This window comes from Heterocephalus glaber, unplaced genomic scaffold (genome assembly GCF_053883595.1).
Source record: "Heterocephalus glaber isolate CG9 unplaced genomic scaffold, H.glaber_assembly_v1.0 deba00001428, whole genome shotgun sequence".
NCBI lineage: Eukaryota > Metazoa > Chordata > Mammalia > Rodentia > Bathyergidae > Heterocephalus > Heterocephalus glaber.
The window spans coordinates 31,088,940-31,106,641 of record NW_028258293.1 but is presented as its reverse complement, the minus strand read 5'-3'; the positions used below and the strand labels follow the sequence as shown (position 1 = coordinate 31,106,641).

The window sequence follows — 17,702 nt, the reverse complement described above, 5'->3', positions numbered from 1 at the left end:
CATCCACCCACCTATTCACCCATCCACTCTTCTATGCACCCATCCACCCATCCATCATTCTATCCGTTCATCTGTCCATCCACCCCTCCATCCCGGTTTCAGTTGCATCCTGTAGGCATCTCCCACTTTCATCAGGCCTCCCACCACAACACCCCCAGCTCCTACTCTGCACCAGGCCCTTCACAGGCATGCAACACAGAGAGGGAAACAGCGAAGGCCCCACATGTGTGCCTTTCCCCTATCTGCAGGCCATTTTCACATCCATTATATCCTTTGTCCACACAGAAGCCCTCAGCTTTAGGATACCATTTAACTGATAAGGAAACTGAAAGACAGAGAAGCCAACCAGCATGGTACAGTCAATCTTTGGAAACAGAGAGACTGGTTCCAAGTCAGGGCTGTGTCATTTACTAATTGGGTGAGTTTTTTAAGGTCTCTGAACTTCAGCCCTTCATCCATAAAGTTACCTAATCTGTTATATATCTATTATGGATACAGTATGTGCCTGACTTGGCTTCGGGGCACATCAATGAACAAGCTAGGAGATGTCCCTGACCCTCTGAACCTTCCACTGTGACATTATAATGAAGTTGGTACACGATGAGATGAGAGCATCCCACCATGCCATAGCATTGCCACTTATATAATCTCTTTGTTATCTCCTCTCTAAGGAACAAGCAAGGATTAGGAGATGTTTTCTTGGAAAAGGAAAGGTAAGGGAATTGTTGACATTATATTTAAAAAATCAGCACACATATTGGGATTGAGAGCATGGAGTTTGGAACTGGACTTCCTGGTTCTAAGTCCCATCTCTGCCACCTGAGGCCTATGTGATCTTCAGCAGGTAATCACCTCTCTGTGCTTTGGTTTTCTCACCAGAAAAATGAGGATAACAATTCAATACATATTTATTGTCTGTCTAATATGTGCCACACAGTGTCTTGGGGACCCAGCAGAGAACAAGACAGGGAAAGTCCATCCTGTCTTGTGGGGGTGTGATGATTACACGGGTCCTTACATGCCAAGCACCTAGAAGAGTCCTAAGACATACTGTGTACTACAGTATGTTTGTGAAGGCTCCACAGGTGTCATTTACTTCTGCCTCCTGTTTGTTACTGCTTCTTGGCTATTTGGGGCTGAGAGAGGAGTGGACAGAGGGTGTGGAACAGGGACCAGGATGCTAAGGTCAGAGCAAGGTAGGCCCTCAGGAGGATGGAAACATTAACCGCCAAGTGGCCCCATGACCAGGAGCAGAGAGTAGGTCAGCAGTGGCAGTGTGCAAGTGTGGGTGGAGACCCCACAGGAGCTCCTGCCCCTTGATGAGTTAGCACAGAGCCCACTTATACCTCCTTTCTCAGTCAAAGGCCTCCATTTTTCTGAGAGATATGCAGAGTGGCCTTTAACCCCCTTGGAGGAACCCCTAAAATGGAGGGCGACTGACCAAGGTGGAACTGCCTCCTTAGACTCTCACCAGAGCATCTGCCTGCCACCTGTTGGTCTCAGCCCTAATCCTTTGGCTAAGTCTCTGCCAGGGTTGAGTAGACCTTTTGGCCATTTGAGCACCCTTCTCAAGAATTGTGCCCCCGCTCTAGACATGCCCTGCTCTGCACCTCACCTCAGCAAGCCCAATACTTGCCCCTTGTCTTTAAGGTAAGATCTGAATTCCCAAACCTGGTATTTAAATCCCTTTTACATTTGGGTCTTGACGATTTCTCCAGCCTCCCCCTTCCATCTTCTCAGCCCCCGGAAACATGGCATTCTCCCTGCCTCCAGATACTTGGATATCTTGCCCTCTCACTCACACACCTCCTTCTCCTCTCCATCTGGTGCACTGTCATAGACACTCCAGATGTAGTCACCTGGTACCGCCTCCTTGAAGCCTTCTTTGCCAATACTCCAGGGAGAAGATCTCTTCTAGGATCTGTGATCACCTTGTTCTTTCTTCTGTCAAAGCTGCTATTGACAGTAGCCAGCTGGCCTGGGAACATGCAGGGCTGGCAGGGTTGGGAACACAGGAAAGCTGGCTACAGGGTGACTCTGATCAGATAAGCTGGTAAGATCAAGGCCCCCAGCCATGGATGCTGGGTGGACACCAGGGTAGAATGCTGGGCTGGGGCCTTAGCTAGGGTTAGCCACCCCAGCACTGTGATGGGAGTCTCCCGAGGTCTCTGGGTGTCTAAAGTGGGAGATAGACAGGCTCCAGAAATAGAGTGTCTTCCAAATTAACCCTGGAGATTTAGGCTCAGGATCTGAATGCAGACCTGCCTGTCAGCGCACATGATAGCACTAAGCTTCTAGGCAGAGAGCCCACATCCGTATGCACCCTGCACTCCTGGTCTCTACACATTTGCTTCTGTACTCTTTTCTCCTTAGATGCTTCCTTCTAGCTGCTCCAGCTGTTTCCCTTCTTCTTGGCCAGGATGGACTACATGTGCTCTGCCTCTTGCCTCCTATGGAGAGAAGCTGTGCCTAGGTCTTCCATCCACATCCACTCTTTGCCCTTACTTGCTTTTCTAGGCCCAGGAGGCTGGCCCATGCAGACAATATCCAGGGGGCCTTGTGCCTCTGGGTGTTACTAGGTTTGGAGAATGAAAAACCATAGCAGGACATTAGAAGGGCAAACCCTAACCCTGTAGGGATACTGCAGTCTGCATCAAAGGTCACTCTTTCTTTGGAGGCACCCAACACTCTTCTTCTGGGCTCCTGAAATCTCCCTTCCTAAAACCCCTGGACCTGGAGAGGTAACAGTTCTGGTATTGTTAGCCTCCATCACTGCCAAATTCTTTATGGCACCACCACCTTCATGAACAAGGTCTCTCAAATTATCCCAACTTGACTATACAAGAACCCTGACTCATGCCAAGAATAGCCTAGAAAATAGACCCTCCATATGTGATTGTGAACATGAGTTGGTCCTATATTTTTGCAGTATGAGGACAATCTCTCTGCTGAGGAAAACAGGATGGACACTGGCGGTCATACAGAATGGAGTTTATGTGGGTTAGAAGGCCAGCCAGACTTTGGGATAGTGCATGGCTATGGCACTTCGCCTCTTTGGCTATGATTGTGACTATAAAAATAGTGGAGGCACCTGGCTTCACCTTATAGCTCAAGAGAGTCTATTTGCAGTCATATGCCATTAAATGACAGGGATACATTCTAAGAAGCATAACCTTAGGCAGTTACACGGTTGTGTGACCACCATTGAGTGTATCTACGTCTTGCCACACTCTTAGGCTATTCGGCACATACCATCATACATGCAGCCTGTACTTCACCATTATGCATAATTGTACATAGGAAAGGAGAAATTTAAAATTATGACCACATCACTAAGAACACATGAAAAACAGAAGGGTTCCATGACAGCTCAACAGTTCCTCGTGTCCTATAGGTGTGAGTAAAGGATGACTGAGGCCCAGACCTAGGATCTGTTGGTAAAAATGGCAGCCCCCCCCCCCCCAGTCTCTTATACTAAAGGAAAGGCACTGATGGGGAAGGAGTGGAGACATTTGGGAAGACATGAATGGAACTGAGAATTTTTAATCCGTGAATTTCCGTGTAACCCCTTTGTCAGCAGAGGCAGCCCCTCCTGACATTTCTGAGCACCCTTTCTTCATAAAAGCCTATTGGGGGTGGCATCTGGGACAGTGGTTCATGATATCTCTGCTTCCTTATCATCCCTACTGCCAACGGGCCACAGCCAGGGTTCCACTCAGCCTAGTCTAGAGGAGCCCAAGGTCTACACCATAAATTGATACAATAAAAGGCTGTAAAACCTTGTCAATTTGTGCCAGTATTCCAATGATTTAAACTAAGGGGGAAAATTATGACTCGATTGGGATTGTTCACAGATATGGAACCCTAGCTGGATTTGGAAATATTTTGACTTGATCACTCAGGAAAAGTTTTAATTATCTGCTAGGCTAATTGAAGTTTAGACCCAGTGAAAGTTTCACGGGATGAAGATGACATTTCAGAACGTTCTTGGAGCAGAAACGGGGAAGAGCCTGGAGGCTTAGAGAAGCAGGCATGCTGGGGACAGATAGAGTCTATACAAGCCACTTACCCCAAGGAGAAGCTGGAGGATACACCCTCCATGAGGGCAGTGAGGAATGCACTATGGGATGGGGGACCACGTCATGCTGAAGGACTCTCTGGTGGCCATCCTCTGTAGGCCAGAAATGGCTGTGGAGGGTGTTGTAATGAAAGGTTCCTGATCTCAGTATGGGTAATGAGAGTTCAGATGGATAGAAGCACTTGACCATCAGAAACAAATAGGTGGGCACAATTGTCACAATAAGCTACAGGTATGGAGCAGTTACTGAAGTGTTTCAGTGACTCATGGGAGTCATTAACAATCACAGTAACTCGGGAGTAGGAATAGATGGATGCCTTCTAAGATTCTCCTTGACACATACAGAAAGAAACCTATCTTGAGTTATGGTAATGTGTGCCTCGCCTCTTACTCAGTTCCCAGACTGAGCAGTTCCAGAGGCTCACAGCCTTTGGTTGGAGAAGGGAGGGGCAATTCTACGTTCCTTTGAGGAAAGTGCACACCATGAATCTCTCCAAGGGGGACCTGTAGCATTTATAAGGACAATAGTCCTCTGAGGAAAGACCCAGACCATCCAGGAGGTTACTGGGCACTGGCTCTGGCTGTCTCTGATGGCTGAAAAGCTAAATTATTCTCCTGAGGGCCACTCATAGAGAGTAGGAAAGCCAGATGTCATGTGCAGTCTTGACCTGAGACCTAACTGCGGGGCCATGGGACTATGCCCCATCCTGTGGTTATTTCCTCATCTCCAGAAAGAATGTTGGGAGGAGACAGCAGCTAGAAGAGTACTTACATTGCTTCCCCAGCCTGTGGATTGTTGGAGAAAGTGGCAGGTAGAAGCCTGGAAACTGTTCCTCACCTACCTCTTCTCTTCCCAGAGAGCACAGCAAAAACAATAGTGCATCTGCTAGAGACCTGCAGAAATGAATGCCCATATCAAAGATGTGAGCTATGTGGGGTAGCCCTTCCTGTTACATCCCCTTCATTTGCATTTTGACTGGTGCAGAAGCCAGATGGGTCCTGGAAAATAAAGCCTATTAACCTACACATACTCACAAGGTAATGCTGAGAGAAGCTGCCATTCACCTGTCCTACTGGAGGGAGTCCACACAGACCCTGACACCTGGTCTGGAGCCATTGGCTGAGCAAATATTTTCTTTCCATTTCTATCAGTAGGGGAAATCAAAAGTAGTATGCAGGACAATGGTATGCCTTTACTTGTTTTGTCCCCAGCGCCATGTTACCTCTCCAGTTCCCTGTCATAATAGGGCTCAAAGGGACCTCTGATCAGGTTGATGTCTCATAGGACATTATACTGTCTGATTATACTGATGTCATTTTGCTAATTGGATGGGGTGTTTAGAGGTAGCCAGAGTCCTAGATGTCCTAGTGATACATCCCAGAGAGAGGGAGATAGAGCCTGTAAAAGTTCAGAAGGTTGTCACATTGGGGTCCAATTGGTCCAGAATCATGTTAGGGTCTTTTCTAAAGCCAGGGGCGGGTTATGGTGCCTTGTACCACCCATCACATAAAAAGGGTATAGCTATTGGTGAGTCTGTTTGGATGGTGGGGGAATGTATGCCACATACCATTGTATTGCTCTGACTCATTTATCAGGGAGCCCATTTATCAGCTGCTGCTTTGGAGTGGAGTTTGCAGCAAGAAAGAGCCATGTAGCAGACTCAGGCAAGCTACCCTGCTGCTGTGCCTTATGACCCCACAGAACCAGTAGCGTTTGTGGCAGGCAGAGATGCTATGTGGAACCTCATACAAACTCTAGCAAAAGAATCACATTGAAGAACCCTAGGATTTTTAAAGCAAAGGAAATTTTTTTGGTGTGTGGACAACTTTATCCATTTGAAAAACCGCTTTTGACTTGCTCTGAGTCCCAGTAGAGACTGGATGTTTGACCATGAACACGAAGTTACCTTGCTACCAGAACTGACAGATGGGTCAGTGGCACCTACCTCTATGCTTCTTCCCTTTTCTTTCTGAGCCTACACCCATAAGCTCACAGGGACTTCCTTATCAGCAACTGGTGGGAGAGGAAAAAGTGATGGCTTGGTTTATGGAGGGATATTGAGTACTGTATTCTGACACCAGCCAGAAATGAAACTGAATTACAACTCTAATCAAGGCTGGTCCTGCACTACCGGATGAGGGGAAATCTTTCAGGGGGCAGAGCTTCAAGGGATAGATCTGATTGCCCACTTTGGGCAGAAGAAGAGATGGCCTGGGGTACTTCTTTACTTTCACTTGTAGACAGTTAATTGATAATGGGCTGTCTAGGTGGCCGGCATCTTCATGGAAACAAAATTGGTGTCCATGAACTGTGTGGGGTTAAAGCTGTCAGAAAAGTCACAGGATGTGAAGATAGACGCATCCCACATAACTGCCCACCAGAGGGTGTCTGTGCCACAAAAAGCTCTCGGCACTTAGGTGGACAAGATGACCTATGGTTATAAATCAGCGACTCCTCTGAGCCACCCAGTGCTTGTGTAATGGGCTGAAGTGGCCATAGTAGCCAGAATGGAGGCCACATAGGGCAGCAACATGGACTTCCACTTACCACGGCTCATCTGCCTATTGCAGACCTATCAGCAGCAGAGGCCACTGCTGTGCCCACAAACTGGCCCCATGGGAGATGGTTAGCTAGCTATCTGGTGACCGGTTGATTATATCAGATCTCTCCCCTCAGAGAGGAGCCAACATTGTTTTCTACTGCCAGAGCTAGGAATAGAGCTGCATTTAAATTTGCTTTTCTTCCCTGGGGTGCTTTTGCCTGAACTATTACCATAGTCATACAAGAGTGCCCTGTCTATTACAGTGGTGCTGAGCATTGCTGCTGACCCAAGGAAGCATTTTACTGCACAGGAACTGATGTGGTGGCCCCATCTGCCAGCTCTCAAAGTATCTGACTAAAAAGACTAGAGGTTCTATTACAAAATAAGCAGGGAAACTATGCCCTGCACCAACAAGGAGCTGTATGTATGCCTAATGCCAGTTGATTCCTATAGTCAGGGTGTTTGGACTGGGAAGCAAGAATAAAGACAGAAGGCACCTCTTTCACTATTACCCCCACAGACTCACCGGAAGAAATTTTGCTGCCTTTGCCCATAGTCTGGAATGTAGTGGTTTGGGGCACCTACTTCCACCAAAGAACACAATTCTTCTGAGTTGAAAGCTGAAACTATGCCTTGGCCATATGGCTCCTCCAGACTATGGATCAATAGGCAGAGAAGGAGTCACTATATGAGCCCATGCAACAGATCCTGGTTATCACAGGAGATTTGTTTTCTGCCTCACAAACAGGGACAGGAGGACTAGGATGAGAATGAAGTATACAACTGGGGACCCCCTGGTACTTCCTTACCCACACTCTGACCAGTGGCAAGCAGGGTAACCCAATAAAGACCAGACCACTGAGATCTCAGATCCTTCTAGAAAAAAGGTTTGAGTCACCCCACCAGGGAGAGAAGTGCATCACCTGAGGTGTTGTGAGAAGAAAAGGGGACATAGAATGAATGGAGTGTGACTAGCAATTTAGATCACCAGTGAGCCTTGGAGATGGGACTGTAGCAGCCATGTGTCATATGGATTGCTTCTTTTGTACCCACTTTCTCCCATAAAAATGTCTGTGGTGACTGGAGGTACAGGTTTCAAATGGTTATAAGCAACCTTGCTAACAGTGTTGCTGAGACTTCACACATCCTTTGTCTTAGGGGAAAAGTTTTCACTGTTCTAAGGACAAGAGGGAAAGGTAAAAAGGTGTATGGAGTCAGATCTCCCACTATACCCATCAGATGAACTCATTACCTTACCTTCAGTGCTCCAACCTGGGAGGCTGGTTTCCTTGGAGAGATCAGCAGACATCTGTGCCTGGGGCATCTGGTTGGATTTGGCAAGGAGAGTCCTGGCAGACCAAAGATTTATTTCTGTTGCTGCCTCAATGCAGGCCTGATTAGGGCTGCTGTGTCCCTTAGCTGAAGGTCACTGCCCTGTCAAGGCAGCCTCCTCTCCAGGCTTTATCCTTCCACATTCCATTAACAGCTCCCTCCCTGTGGACAGTAACTCACTCCTGCTGCTACCACCTCCAGCTGCAGCATTATCCTCCATGACTGGCTATCTTGCCCTTCTTTGAACATTCAGGAAAGGGGAAACACTTTTGCTCGTGAATCATGTGATCAGTGTTTGCTCCCAGGAAGTGCTCAGAAATGGTGATGATGACTATGACCACTGATATTCATCATTTACCAAATGCTTTCCACTCACCCATAAGCCTCCTGTGCAGAAGACATGGAAAACAGCATCTCTGAATGTAAATAAGGGAACCGAAGCTCAGGGAAGCTGGGTGACTCACCCAACGTCACTCAGAGTGAATTATGGGCTGAGGGTTCTAACAGAGGTCTGCAGATCCCAAAGTTTCCTCTGAGTTGCTGTACCAGCATGGCTTTGACTGTCGTAGGATAATGTCATATTGCTCTCTCCCCCGACAAATCATCCCCAGTGACTATGTATGGCCTCAAGTGTCTAGAAGTCAGGTTCATTCTGTCGGAGCAAATCCTCTGTGGTCTTTGTTACTCAGCAGACATTCTGGGCCAGGAATCCTGGTGAGTCTTGCCCATCGGTCCTCGGTGAGAATAGACTCTGCCTTGACCTTCCCAAGAGAGGATTTCAGATCAGAGAGCACAGTATGAAAGGGGAGCGGGAAGGAGAGGGCAGGAATTAGGGGTGGAATGGGGGGTGATAGGATGGAATGATAGTAGCTCTGGCAGAATCATGGAATGGTGATAAAGTACATAAGGAGTCCTGGGCTCTGTTTCCAGCCCTGACCCTGTTCCCTGCAGAATGTGACTCACATCTTTGAACTTATGCAGGCTGTCAGTTTCTTCCATTATTACATTCTCAAGGTGGGCAGACTGAAAGGTGCCCCACAACTCCTACCTCCTGGTATCCAGGCTGCCTGAGAGTGTGGGTAGGATTTGTCGCTGGCTTCTAACTATAGTACACGGCAAGGGTGATGATGTTGTGTTAGTTGGCATTGTGTTATATAATACCGTCTTGCTGGCAGACTCAGCATTGCTAGCTTTGAAGAGGCCAGCTGCTGTGGATCCTACAGCTGACAATCTGGGGGGTTTGGAAGCCGATCTTCCCCTAGTGTAGATGAGACCCCAGCTAAGCCTTCCCAGAGTCCTGACCTCATACAGGAACCATGAGTTAATAAAGGGATGCTGTTTGAAGTATAAATTTGTGGTAATTTGTTATACAACATAATAAACTAATACAGTGCATAATTTTTTAAATGCTAGGTAAGTTAGAAAAAATAGACTCTTCGATGCTAAGGAGGATATGGTAAAATTTATATACTTACATTTTTAATTGATATTACATTACTTTGAATGGCACAAGTTTTCAAATATACACAAAAATAGGAAGAACATAATGAACACAAATGCACCATGGTCTAGATTTTAAAATTTAGATTTATCTACACTTCATTTATCATTCCCCATTTTGAATGATAATTTCAAAACAAACACTAGACAATGTCATTTCCCCTCATATACTTCAGTATGCAAGCTTGAATATAGCAGCCAATTTTTTACATAACCACACTGTCATTATCAAACTAACAAATTTAAAAATAACCTCATATTAGCTGATGCCTCGTCCATTTGAATGTCTCCAGTTAACTAAAGAATATCTTGACATTAATACATTTTGGTGCTTGTAATGATGTGTAACAAGAGGTTACCCTTTGACTCAGCATGTCTATTCCTGAGGGGTTATCATAAGCAGGAAAACCAAGATGATAAAAAGCATGATATTCATTAAAGAATTATTCATTATGGGAGAAGTTGCAACCAACTTTAACTTAGTGGGTGAGTCATAGTGTGCCCTGGAAAACAGAGCCCTCCCCTGCGGTCCAGGAATGGGAAGGTGCAGTTGGAGAGTGATCATGGGGTGCTGGGAGACGGGGTAGTTCAGACATTGGTGGCAGCAGGAAGCTTCTACACCCCTAGGGTGGAGGAACAAAGGAAGGAAGGAGGTGGTGGTACCAGAGCCCAGAAACTGAGACCACATAGGGACGGATATCCAAAGAGGTCAGGGTCAGTGAGTAGATACAGCTCTCACTGGGACATTGTCCAAAGCAAAAGGAGAGAGGGAAATTCCTTGTCTTTTCCCTTTCTTTGGTTTTCCCATTGCCTGCAAGTGTCTCCTATTGGCTGAATCCATCCAGAAACCTATAGCAAGAGATACTGGGAAGGGAAGTTTTCAGGGTCAGTCTTGCAGTACAAAGTCTTTCCCTCCTTTCCTCCACCCCAGCCCACCTCTGGGTGCTCAGTCAGTCTGGGAAGGTCAAGAAATGTGTCTGAGAACAAACAGGCACATGTCTGGCACATAAACAGGGACCCAGAAATCCTTCCAGGACAAGATTAGGGCTAAATAAAATATACAGCAAAAATTACCAACCTATGATATATCCACTCAATGTGTTCCTTGACTATTGAAATTATAATCATAAAGATTTTATAGCAATATGAAAAATACGTATGCTGGGTTATAATACATGTGGCATCCTTAACCTTTGCCTTTTAAAAAACACCTGTCACTTTCTACAGTACTTACGTATCATGTTTATTTGTTCACTGTCACACTCCTCCCTACATTACTAGAAAATGAGCTTCTGTGAGCAGCAAAAATCTTCATTCTTTTCATTTGTCGATGTAGCTCAGGTGTCCAGAAAAGTGCCTGAAACATTACAGAGATTGGGAAGGAGGTGGCAGGAAGTAGGATGGGAGTGGAGGGAAAGGACAGGAGGTGCTGCTTACTTTCCCTGTGGCAGGACCAGAAAGTGGGTGCTCAGCCAATATTAGTTTGTCAGAGAGCAGAGGAGAATTGAGGCCTAATTGGCCTCCTTTGTGACCCCAAAGGAGAAAGGCTGCGCTCGGGGGTAATCGCATATTGCAGATTCCAGGGAAAAGTTAAGACAGCAGAGGTTAAATTGTTTACCAGAGTATGTACTAATGGATATTGGAAAGCAGTGAATCTTGGGTTACCTGATTGCTTGTATCCATGTTTGGGTGAATAAAGGTAGGATAAGCCAGACACTCAGGGCTCCTCTGCCTAATAAGAGGCAAGAGCCCATTGGTGCCCACAGGTTAGACTGGCTCTGTGTCTCTTGGTCATTTATCTCATTCACGCCCAGGTCAAGGAGAACAAAGTAGTGGGCCTAGGTCCCAGAACAAGGCCACCCAGGTGGCTTTTCTACAGGTGGAGCCCCAACATAGGGTTTGGGACCTGGACTTGGCTACATTAATTGAATGAATAAAGTGATACAAAGAAAACAAAACACAATATACACTTGACAAGATTGTTGTATAGATGACATGAAATGGGATATATATACATGATGCTAGCATGTACTAGGGTTAGTGCCCATATAAAAATTAATTTCCCTTGGATAGGAGAGAGCAGGTGGAGGAGGAAAGTCAGTAAACCCCTTGGACTAAGGTCATATCTCCACATAGGTGTCTACACTAAAAGGAATATAGAAAAATCTCCTCTCTAGTTCTTGAAGACTCATTGTAGTGTGATGAGCAGAAGCCTGTCTGCCACTTACCAGATCTATGCCCTGGGTTCAAATTTACCTAATCTCTCTGGGCCATACTTTCTTTATCACTTAACTAAGAATAACAGTAATATCTGTTTTGGTGGGTTGAATGAGTAGTGCCCAGCACAGGGAATGGCACTTAGCGAATAATGCTGCTTTCTGAGGTACTTGTCCTTTCTGCCTGCCTCTTGGGAATGGTAGCTGGTCTGGAGCTGTCCGTAGTGCTGAAGACTCTCCCTCCCTCCTTCTTTCTGCATGTGGCTCCCTAGAGCCCTGGGGTCTGAACAGATCTAATTTTCCAAGTGGCTTCTTCAGAATCCTGAGGGTATCGGAAGGGAATGAGCCATATATGAGGCACTGCCCAGGCAGGAGTCTCAGGAAGCTGACAGCAGCAGGGTGAGCATGGAGGCTGTGCTGAGAATGAGAGCCCCCAGACCAGAGGCTGCTCAGAGAATGTGATCTCTGAGGACCAGGTGTAGGAACCTTTGAATCTGCCAAAAAGCATCAGTCAGCATCAAGAGCTCACCATGGCAGGTGAGTGCTTGCCTGAAGAAAGGGACAGAGGACCAGTTTGGGTCAGAAGGGTAAATGTTGCCTGCAGGGGCTGCAAGGGCCTTGAAGAGTCATGTCCTCCATTCCCCTCCTGTGGGTTCCTATCACCTTCCCATTTTAGTTGTTTGTCTGTTAATGTCGCTATAGCCTTCTTCATCTTTGGGTTATGATACTAGGAAGGTGATGAACTCCATGAACCTGCCCCTGTAAGCTGAGAAACCTGTGGCAAATCTTCAGAGCCCATCTCCCAGAGTCTAAAAATACAAATGACACATTGACCTGCTCTGAGCAGAGTTGGAGACACTGGCAGCTCTGGCCCTCTTGGGGAAAGATTGGGAGAGGACATTTGGCCATTTTCAGAGAAGAGTTACCAGTCTCCTGATTTTTATTAATATGTAGAACAACAGAGCTGAAGGGTCTTTGGAGACTTAAACATCTGCATACAGCTCTCCCTGTACAATTGGGAAAACTGAAGCACAGAAATGGATGTGAACTCTGTGCCACAGATCTGGGACAGAGCTAGGGTGAAAGTCAGCACCTGCCTTGTCCCAAAGCAGCTCTGCAATGGATTTGTGGCCTCTGTGAGCCCTTGCAGGCCACTGGCTGCAGAGTTCTTGTGGGCACTTAGGGTAATCAGCAGGATCTCAAGCCAGAGGAGCCTACTGCTGCTTTCCATGGCTTAAAGAACTCCACCCTCCTTTCCTTTATGTGCCACAATCTACTCATCTGAAATCAGACGAATTGGTTTAGATATTTATTTCTCCATGGAATATTTGGCTCTGATGTTCTAAATACCAATGAAAAGAAAGGATATTTTGTCTTTTGGCTGGGATATTGGAAGCCAAGTTCCAGTTCTGATTTGGTCCTAACTTTGGTAAGACCTTAGAAAAGTTGTTAACCCACAGTTTCCTCCTCTAAACATGGGGGTAAAAAGTCTTTTCTGGGGAACTCTGGAAGGACTAGGAAAAGAAGTGGACCACAGGTGCCTTGACAAGACAGATAGAGAGGAGAGATGAGCGTCATTAGCAGCAACAAATGCTTGTGTTCCCATCTGGAAACGATCAGCTCTCTGTGAGTTCATAGCTTCATCTCAGGGATGGGATGGACCTCAGCCTGGCTGTCAGAAGACCAATGAGAGCGCCACAGCAAAAGAGCAGGGAGGCCCCAGAGGCTGGCATAAAAGCAGCCCTTGATAAGTCATAGAGCCTGGAGCTAGGAGGACCACAGCATCACAGGCTGAAGATAGGGGCTGGTCCACCCTGTGAACGGGCTACTTTTCTAGATGGGGAAGGTTGAGGCTTACTGTGGAGCTGAGAATCAGACCTCTCACCTCCTTGGCCAGCTGTCTTTGCATTACAGTCCACCTACCTATCCTCAAAAATCTAAAGATTGTGAAGATGAGGTAATGATGATGATAACTATTCCATTTAGTAAATGCCTACTTAACCTAGTTTCAGACACCATACACACTTTCATTTTTATAACTCTCTTGAGTAGCTAGTCTCATCTCCTTCAGAGTCCTGCCCAAGGGCTAGTGAAAGAAGAAATTGGGGTTTATTCTTCCATGTGATTCCTTGCATTACTTGGCACATAGCATAATGTCTGAGGAGCTGCTCGACACCCACCATTGTTCCTGGCCCCTGGAGACATCCCTCTCACTCTCCTGTGTTATACTCCCAGTGTGGGACTGCTTGGAGCTCTGCCTCCTCTGGGAAGCCCTATATGGGCCTCCCTTACCCACAAACAGACCCCCAGTCCTGCCTACTGCCTGTACTAATAGTCAGCTCTCCTCTTGGCTAGGATCTGCCTCCCTACTAGCCTGGAAGTTTCCTAAGGGTGAGGTTGGATCTTATTCCTTCCTGGTGCCCCCACAGTGGATAGACTGATGGCTGTATAAATGGTGTGGGAAGAAAGATGCCAAGTCCTGTGGCAATAGCAGGGAGACAGACAGAGGCCATGCAGAAGCTGCAAGGCCTCAAGGTGGGCATCAAGAATCTGGAACAGCAAGATGAAGTGAGGAATGTCATGGTCCAAATGTCCTGATCCAGAAGGTCAAATGTGGGCTGAGGGATGAGCTGAGCAAACTTGGGTCAAATCCTATTTTTCTAATAACTCCAAATCAGTTTCCCTAGGTTTCCTCCTTTGCATAGCGTGGATAGAACAAGACCGGGGAGATCAGAGATGGCACATGTATTATAAACCCTTTAGACACAACTCCCATGACCACAACTAATGGGCAAGCTGCTGGAATGTGTAGCTGCTTTTAAGATGTGCGTGTAAGGTGCTACAGCTCCAACCAGGGGGAATCTAGTAGAATCAGGGCATGGTGGCATGGTGCTGGGCTTAGAGGCAAGAGGCAGAGGAGGCTCAAGGGGCACCAGGAGAACTTGTCTGCCTTAGAGATCAATGAAGGAAGAGACAATAGTCATACATTGAAAGAGGTAAGTATTATTTTAAGTACCAGGCGTGATGTCATTTAATCATCACAATAATGTTATGAAGTAGCTTTTACTGCCCGCATTTTACAGAGGAGGTAAAGCTTTAGGGGGCTCAGAAAAGCTTTAGCGGTTGGCCCAGAGCCACATGGACAGCAACAGGGAGTTGAGGCTGGTCAGCTCTGTGCCTGTAGCCTGAATTCTGAGAGACTGAGCTCCAGCCCATGACTCCGAATGGACATCAGGAAGCTGGGACCCAGTCATTGGTGGACATGGTAGAAGTCCTTGGAGATAATGGGTCCAAGTCTCTCATTTCACCATTACTGGGAGAGGGGTGTCAGCCTCAAAATCACACAGGAAGTGCTGGCAGAAAATGCTAGAAAGCAAACCCTGTCCACATTCTCTTTTCCCAGGACTGCTGGCGGGCTTGTGCCCTGAAGGCTGGGACTGGATACTGCCACACAAGACCTGCCTGCCCTGCCAGGGCCCACTCAGGTGCACTCGAAGGCATCCAAGGACAGTCCCTTCCCTGTCACTTCTCTCAGTGGTGTTTTGGAGTGCCCTTCTGTGGACTGGATCACTCCTCCGTCTGGTGTTGGGGGCAGGGACCTTCACTGTGGGAGTACTGGGTCCCTGGGATTGTGACCCTATCTTTGCCCAGGCCCTCCCAAGCATATCTGCCCAGCTGGCTGTGGATCAAGCCAACCAGGACTCCTCACTGTCACTGGGCTCACAGCTGGTTTCTGTGGTCCTCCCCTCAGGCTGCAACACCTCTCATGCCCTGGCCACATTCCTAGCCCACAAGAACACTGTGGATGCTTTTGTGGGCCCTGTCAATCCTGGTTACTGCCCAGCAGCAGCCCTGCTGGCCAAAAGCTGGGGCAAGACTCTCTTCTCCTGGGTGTGTGAGGCTCCAGCAGGTGGAGGTGAATTGGTGCCCACCTTGCCTTCTGCTGCCCACGTGCTGCTGTCTGTCATGAGACACTTTGGCTGGGCTCGCTCAGCTATTGTGTCCTCCCACCAGGACATCTGGGTAGCCACAGCCCAGCAGCTGGCCACAACTTTCAGGACACATGGGCTACCCGTGGAGCTGGTAACCTCTCTGGGACCAGGGGAACAGGGGGCCCCAGAGGTCTTAAAACAGCTCTGCAGCATGGATGGCCTGAAAAGTAAGTACACTCAGTCACCTCCCTCCTGTGGGCAAGCTGGACTTCACACTGCCTCCGACAGGGGTTTCCTCTACATAAGACCCTGGGCTGAGCAATTGGCAACTGCTAGTCCACAGCTATTCCTGCTAAATTCTCCACTATCTCAGAGAAGGTGTATAGTCTGCCCACATCACACAGCTGACAGGCAGTGCCCTCTGGATTCTGAACTCTGATTCAAGTGTTGGTTGTGGAGTGGGAGAACAGGCTATCCTTGGTTCTCACCTGGTGAAATGAAGGACCCAAAGGGTGGGAGCACCTGAGCCCAGGATGGGAGTCAGAGCCAGTCTTGATTTTGTGATTAGTCATAACTTCCATGGATTCACTGATTGATCCATTGCTTCCTTTATTTACCAAGTCCTGTAGTACTGGTGCTTAGTCACATCAAGGAACAGGACTGACATGGTGGCTGATCTCCAGGGCACAATTATGTAATAGGGATACAGCTGTATGAACAGGTGGTATGACAGAGGTAGTAGGGCCATCCCAAGAATCAGAGGCCTGCAGAGCCATAGGAGAGTAGGTGAGGAGGATCCCTGGAGTAGGCTACACTGGCCTGTCTCTAGGGAAGTAACCAGCCAGGGAAAAGCCTAGTGGACGGGACCGGAGAGAGAAGATGGACCTTGGCAATTCTACACTCGGTGTCTTCAAACTGAGTTGTGGTCCATGTGGGTCAGGAAATCAATTTAGTGAATCATGACTCACATTATAAAAAAGAAAGTGGGTAGGACAGAAAACGAGATAAATAGAATTGAGTATAATAAAATAGAACAGAATGGAACAGAATGAAAATGTGTTCTACCTCGGAGTGCCCTGCAGGAGCACGGATTGGTGGGAGTCTGTGAAGCTTTTTCCAGTGCACTCGAGTTTTACATACTTAGACCTGTGACAGTATCCAGGTGAAATGTATCTTGACCCAGCTAGGCCCTGGAGACAAGGGGAGGAGCTGACTGGGCCCCAGCTCTGAGGAGCTGAGTCTGGTGGGGAGACAGATGCACAAACTGTATAGGGCACAGAGGAGCCCGGGGCTCGGGAACTCACCCGCTTGGGGGTGAGGAGAGCTGCACAGAGGAGGTGACAGTAGGGCTGGGCCTGGTGATGGTGAGCTGACTACAGAATAGAGGTGAGAGGGAAAGGCATTCTGGGCAAAAGGATCAGCTCATGTGGAGGTAACTTGTTCACAGGACTAGGAGAAGGCAGATTGGTTCAGTTCTGAGTGGCTGAACTCAGCGGCTGCAGCAGGGTGGCCACTGGTGGGGAAAACATTAGACTCCTTCTCCACCCCTATTGTGAGGGACTGAGTTCAGGCCATGACATTCAGGAACCAGGAGGCAGAGTACTGAGGGTCTCATGCTCTCAAATTAGATTGTAGGAATTCCACTACTGGCCCTCCAGCTGTGTGATCTCAGGCAAGTCACCAAACCCAGAGGCTCAACCAAAGCCAGGGCTCTGGGTTCTGACTTCCATATGAATCCTCAGACCTAGCAAGGAGACCCCTAGCCTTTCTTCGCTTTTTTTTTTTTTTTTTTTTTTTTGGTACCAGGGATCAAACTTGGGACCTTGAGCTTTCGAGGCAGGCACTGGAATCACTGAGCTAAATCCCCAGCACCCCCCCCCCCAGCCTTTCTTGAAGGCTCCATTTTCTGGGGTTTTCTGGAAAAAGGGGTTGCAGCAGAAACTTGGGCCACATCCAGGCAAGTAAGGCAAGGATAGGCTAATTGGGCTTGTATTTTTGATCTCAAGTTTTCAAGGCAAATTATTTTCTCGATAGGTCTTATTTTGAGGGAAACATGGTTCTTTAGGGGAAGCAGAGTCCCAGCGGGGAGGGCTGGGGTGGG

The 17,702-nt window shown here is 47.5% G+C and overlaps 1 protein-coding gene across 2 annotated transcripts in view; it reads left to right on the top strand.

The window, feature by feature from the left end:
- Positions 1–17,673, top strand: part of LOC147828056 (guanylate cyclase D-like) — a 59,229-nt gene extending 41,556 nt beyond the window's left edge. Inside the window, exons 2-3 of one of the 2 annotated variants that reach the window (XM_087211986.1) lie at positions 672–713; positions 15,073–17,673. In XM_087211986.1, the coding sequence (XP_087068112.1) occupies positions 692–713; positions 15,073–16,040 (990 nt within the window). In that variant the 5' untranslated portion in view covers positions 672–691 and the 3' untranslated portion in view covers positions 16,041–17,673. The remainder of the gene's footprint in view (positions 1–671; positions 714–15,072) is intronic. The other variant, XM_087211985.1, reaches the window with a different exon arrangement.
- The last annotated feature ends 29 nt before the right edge of the window (positions 17,674–17,702 follow it).